Consider the following 5335-nt stretch of genomic DNA (forward strand, 5'->3'; position numbering starts at 1 on the left):
AATATACCCAATTACATTTTTGATTACATAGCTTACTCTTGTCTATCTGCATTAGCATTTATGTCTATTTGCATTTGGATATAAGATATTATGCTAACCACTTGTGTGAATATGCAAGTCTGAATATGCAACTTATTTTTGGTCATGCAGCCTAAACGTTTTCCACTCTGACTCCAAAATAAATGAATTGATGGAACATTTGTTAATGAAACCAACACCGACACTGTCACACAAAGCATAAGAAGGCCTAGACTTGCATATTCATTTATTATAATACCACTCAAATTTATTTTTCATCTTGCCCAAAATGAAAACAATTCTGAGTTCATAAAATGTTTACTTGAGGTTAATATTTTCCTGTGTCGGCCAAACTTTGCAGATTGTTTTCGTTTCCCCCTTCACCGAAGGTTTCCAACCTCCCCTTTAAGGATGTTCGTGTAGGTGACTTCAGCCAATGATGGGACCCTGTATTCCACAGAAAGACCCGGTGAAACTTGAGCTACTAGTTGTTTAAAGGGCTTTTCTCCCCCCACTCACAAGCCCCAATCTCTTCGGGCTCGTTAGCATATCACGTGCCAGAACCTTAATGAACTGGACACACGGGTCTTGGTTGCGCATGCGCTCACGTAAAATGTAGTTGGAAATGAGGTGTCGGTCTTGGAGTAGTCGACTTTTAAAAACCATCGGCAGCCCCTGATATGACGACTTCACTGGTTCTGCATCCACGCTGGGCGGACACCTTGATGTACGTTTATGAAAAAAGCCCGAATGAAAATAATCCGATTAAAAACCAAACAATGGAGGGACTGAGCGGGAATTGCCCGGCGACCCATTGCAGGGACCTGATGTCGCACCCCGGGTTGGGGCGACATTCTGGCACTATAGCGTCTCACCAGGGCTCGGTGTACTCGGATATATCTTCCCCAGACACCGGCCGACAGTGTCCTGCTCCCCAAACTTCCTCCAGTGCATCTCTGAGCTACGGTTATCCGTTTGGAAACCCTTATTACGGTTGTAGGTTATCTCACTCGCACAACGTGAACTTGCAGCAGAAGCCCTGCTCGTACCACCCTGCAGAGAAATATGCCGACCCCCACACCGCGTTGCCTACCGAAGAGGTGTCTAGCAGGGCGAAAGAGTTCGCCTTCTACCCCAGTTTTGCTAGCTCGTACCAAGCGGTTCCTGGATATCTAGATATGTCTGTGGTGCCCGGGATCAGCCACCCCGAACCCAGGCACGACGCGTTGATTCCTATGGAGGGCTACCAGCACTGGGCTCTGTCAAATGGCTGGGATGGGCAGGTGTACTGTTCCAAGGAGCAAACACAGTCCACTCATCTTTGGAAATCACCATTTCCAGGTATGAAATGTGATATGTTTTGACATTTAAATGTCTAGAGAATGTGTGAAATTGCAGCATTGTCCTTTGTTTTTATTTAGCTTAGAATTGTTATCCATGATTGTAGTAACCTTTTCCCTTCGTCGAAATTTACGTCGTTGTTATTGGATTTTAATTACGGGTTTCAATATGAAATGCAATGATTTCCTCGTCGTGATGTAGCCGTATAATTTATCATGTGCTACACCAAAGTCCATAACCTATATGTCAATGATCAGGTGTAGAGTGATATACAAACGACAATGTATATAAATGTATAGCATCCCTTTAGTACATTATTGAGAGACAGCGCAATATTTGTAGAACATTTCACAGCGTAATGAAACTGACAGTCAGACATGGTAGGCTATTTTCATCCACGGGGTCCTTTACTGGGGGAGTGTCTGTGCTGTTGGTTGGTTATGACTCTGATCGCTAAAATATGCCAAAATCCTTCAATTCACGTCCCTTCAATTCAACTCAACACCACAGATTGTGCTTTGGTTGAAGCCATTTCTGAAATTTTTTATCGTAAGAGGTACACCCTACTCAATGTGATGTTATGTATCTGGTAATAAACAACACGCATGACATATTGGGCAGACTAGAAACTATTCAGAAACAAAACAATTCGTTTCAGCTTTGTTATTTCCAAGTCACAATATGACTGCAATAGTGCTTAAGCCGGGTAGTGAGTCACACGGTGGCAGAATAGACAGGGGCATGAACACATACCCTTTCTCCTTGTATGATAAAAATTAGCGAGCTAGGCTATAGGCTACTGTTTGGATTGTGCCAATAAATCTCTGCAGAGTCTGCAATGTTGCACGAGGGCGGGTTCGCATAGGCATAATTAATTTTCCATTCGCCAAAGACGTGTGCGCCTAATATCTGTCTCAAATACAGTGTTGCGTAACTATTGACAATCCAATGGCTTTTTGAAAAACAAGTTTCCTTTGTATTTGTCACATAGCCTATAGTCTGATATTTGATAAATGATACAGGGCCCATAACCGCCCAGTATGCTGTTTACATGGTGTTTACTAGACTGCGTCGTTTACAGCAAGGTTTTAACCTCTTGGTGAAATGTGTGTGTGCATTTCGGATACAGATGCGTTTAATTGTTGCCCTAGCTAGCTCTGTCCTCACGCCATTTTGCCTCCTTTTCCAGGAGTTTCCTTAAAAACACACACGCGGACGACGAGCTCGTGCATTACACACACACACACACACACACACACAGTTAATGTGTAGCCTATGGGTCTGTGTATCTGTCAGTGTGTGGCTGTGTGTAGAACTGTAAAGTGAAACTTTGAGACTTTACATTTCCCCTGAAAATATTGAACATTTCCTCTGAAAACGCTTAAATCCTAAACAATCTTGGGACAATGATGCCCACATTTCAATTGACTTGAGAAAACATGAGAACATGTGTGAGTGCAGAATTTCAACCATATTATTTTCCAAATAGCACTGGGTTTACCATGGAATATTTTGATATAACATGGCGGACGTGCCGTGCACCAAATCATTTCTTTCCTCACGTTTCGTTTCACAAAACACATTTTGACCAGGAAATTAACATGTTCTCGTTTTGTTAACAAATATTTCGATATCAAGAAATGCAGTGAGAATGAAGGGATGCGTACCTGTTATTTGCGTATTTCTAATTCCTTCTAGCTCACTTAGCATCATGACTCTCCAACATTTCCAAATGCACATTTTGACCCAAAGAACGTAGTCTAATTATAATATTCAGTATTTATGGAATGCTAACGAAAATGATCTCATATGTAAAAATGTTAGTAGACCTATGGGGTATGTTTCATCTTACTACCATTGAACCCAGGCTACCCACCCCCCAAACCTAGTCTCGTCTTTAAAGCAAAGCCATACCTGTCCTTTCATGTCACCCATACAAGCGGAACTGTTGGTCTGTCTGGCAGCTTTTTGAGCAGTCAGACAGACCTAAGTCGTAGCTTTGGGTAACTCAAATCCCAATTCCCAACATAAATCAAACGTTTAGCTATTTCCACTTTAATGGGTCTACTCAAAAGTTTGCTCGTGTCAACGTGTTCTTGATAACTAGGCTACGCCCATATCAGGTTAATTGACCCGGTAGAGGTAAGTGCATTCGTAGAAGATGAGAACATTGCAGAAATATTAAAGAAATGCAATACTATTATCCAGAAGTGCTCATCTTATCTTCACAGTACAATACCAAAATATTCAGAGATCCATGGCAGGGCATATCATTTGTGTAATTACGCAGTGATATGTCCACTGTTGAAAAACGTATTGTTGATCTTTTTATGTTTATATCAATTATATGAACAATAATAGATATTTGGGGTAGGATGGATGTTTCGGAGATTTGGTCCCTTATATAATCCTTATTTTATTTAACTACTTTACAACATTGTGTACATCAGCAAGGCCACGCATATGTTATTCTCATAAAAAAAATCTGAAAGAGAGACTACTTAAATCCCTCATCCCCTTTTCGAGATATGCAAGGAAGTATAAACGATGCATCGACCCTCAAGGACCATCTCTGTGTCTTTCATGTCTTTATCACGGATCAAGATGATCATATTTTGAAGAAATGCAACATTTCACAAATGCTTGCCTGTCACTCAAAAAAAAAATCTCTAATACCTCATACACCTCAGGTGCCTGGATAAATATAACAACATTATATTATTGTATGTGAATTTCAGCGATGAAAGTGTATAAATATACATTTAAATACCAATAAAAGAGTAGACAGCCAGCCAATTGTGCATCCAAAAATCTCTTGCGTAATGTTTCAATTTAAGTACGCACAATAGGCCCAGGTAATGTAATGTATTTAATGTCTATAAGGCCTTTTTGACATATTTGCATCTTCATAACAAACGTATTAACACATGAAATACATTTGAATTGATCAGATGCCAATTGTGCATCCAAAAATCTCGTGCGTAATGTTTCAATTTAAGTACGCACAATAGGCCCAGGTAATGTAATGTATTTAATGTCTATAAGGCCTTTTTGACATATTTGCATCTTCATAACAAACGTATTAACACATGAAATACATTTGAATTGATCAGATGCAAAATTAGTGCTGGGAAATGTCTTTGCGTAATACATCTCTCCTTCTCTCTTTTTTTCTCTCCAGACGTAGTCCCTTTGCAGCCTGAGATCAGTAGCTACCGTCGTGGACGTAAGAAGCGGGTTCCCTACACCAAGCTCCAATTGAAGGAGCTGGAGAAAGAGTACGCTGCCAGCAAGTTCATCACCAAAGACAAGAGAAGACGCATCTCCGCCGGGACCAACCTCTCAGAGCGCCAAGTCACCATTTGGTTCCAGAACCGACGGGTGAAAGAGAAGAAATTTGTCTGTAAATCCAAGACTAGTAATCACACGCCTACTACTTGATAGATTTCCGGCCCATTGTACACTGCAGCTGATATCCATCCCACCGTCTTTCGATCCATAATTTACCTCTTAGAGACAACCAAGCCTGAAGAATACTTCGGCAGTGTATTTTATTTAAGTTCCAACAGTCCACACATCCATGCCATCACCAACCGCTCTTTTTTCGATATAGAGAAAGAAATGCTATAAAAACTGTGAAAATATTGAGAAATCAGTTAAACATTGTTTTATATGAATGTACATATATAAATATATAATATTTAAAACGATATCTGTATTTCAAAAAGACACAAGGATTGCGTGTTTTTTTTTTCAAACCAATTGACATTTCCAGGACTTTTCGTCCAACAGACAGCCAGATCAAAACAGACATATTACATATGTTCATCGCGCCATCAACAGAAAGAGAATTGCAATATGGACATAAACTGGTCAGGGAGAACGACAACGAATGAACTCGAAAGGCTACAGAAAAAAAACTACATGAGATTTATTCTCTTCAGCCTAGAACTCAGAGGGTTTTTGCGGGGGCTAC

The 5335-nt window shown here is 40.4% G+C and overlaps 1 protein-coding gene across 1 annotated transcript; it reads left to right on the forward strand.

Moving 5' to 3' along the window:
* Positions 1 to 698: 698 nt before the first annotated feature.
* Positions 699 to 4800, forward strand: LOC120060636 (homeobox protein Hox-C13a-like). The gene is made up of 2 exons (XM_039010022.1): positions 699 to 1359; positions 4541 to 4800. Exons 1-2 carry the CDS (start codon positions 699 to 701, stop codon positions 4798 to 4800), a joined length of 921 nt encoding a protein of 306 aa, XP_038865950.1.
* Positions 4801 to 5335: the final 535 nt, after the last annotated feature.

The sequence above is a fragment of the Salvelinus namaycush genome, chromosome 16 (assembly GCF_016432855.1).
Source record: "Salvelinus namaycush isolate Seneca chromosome 16, SaNama_1.0, whole genome shotgun sequence".
Lineage (NCBI taxonomy): Eukaryota > Metazoa > Chordata > Actinopteri > Salmoniformes > Salmonidae > Salvelinus > Salvelinus namaycush.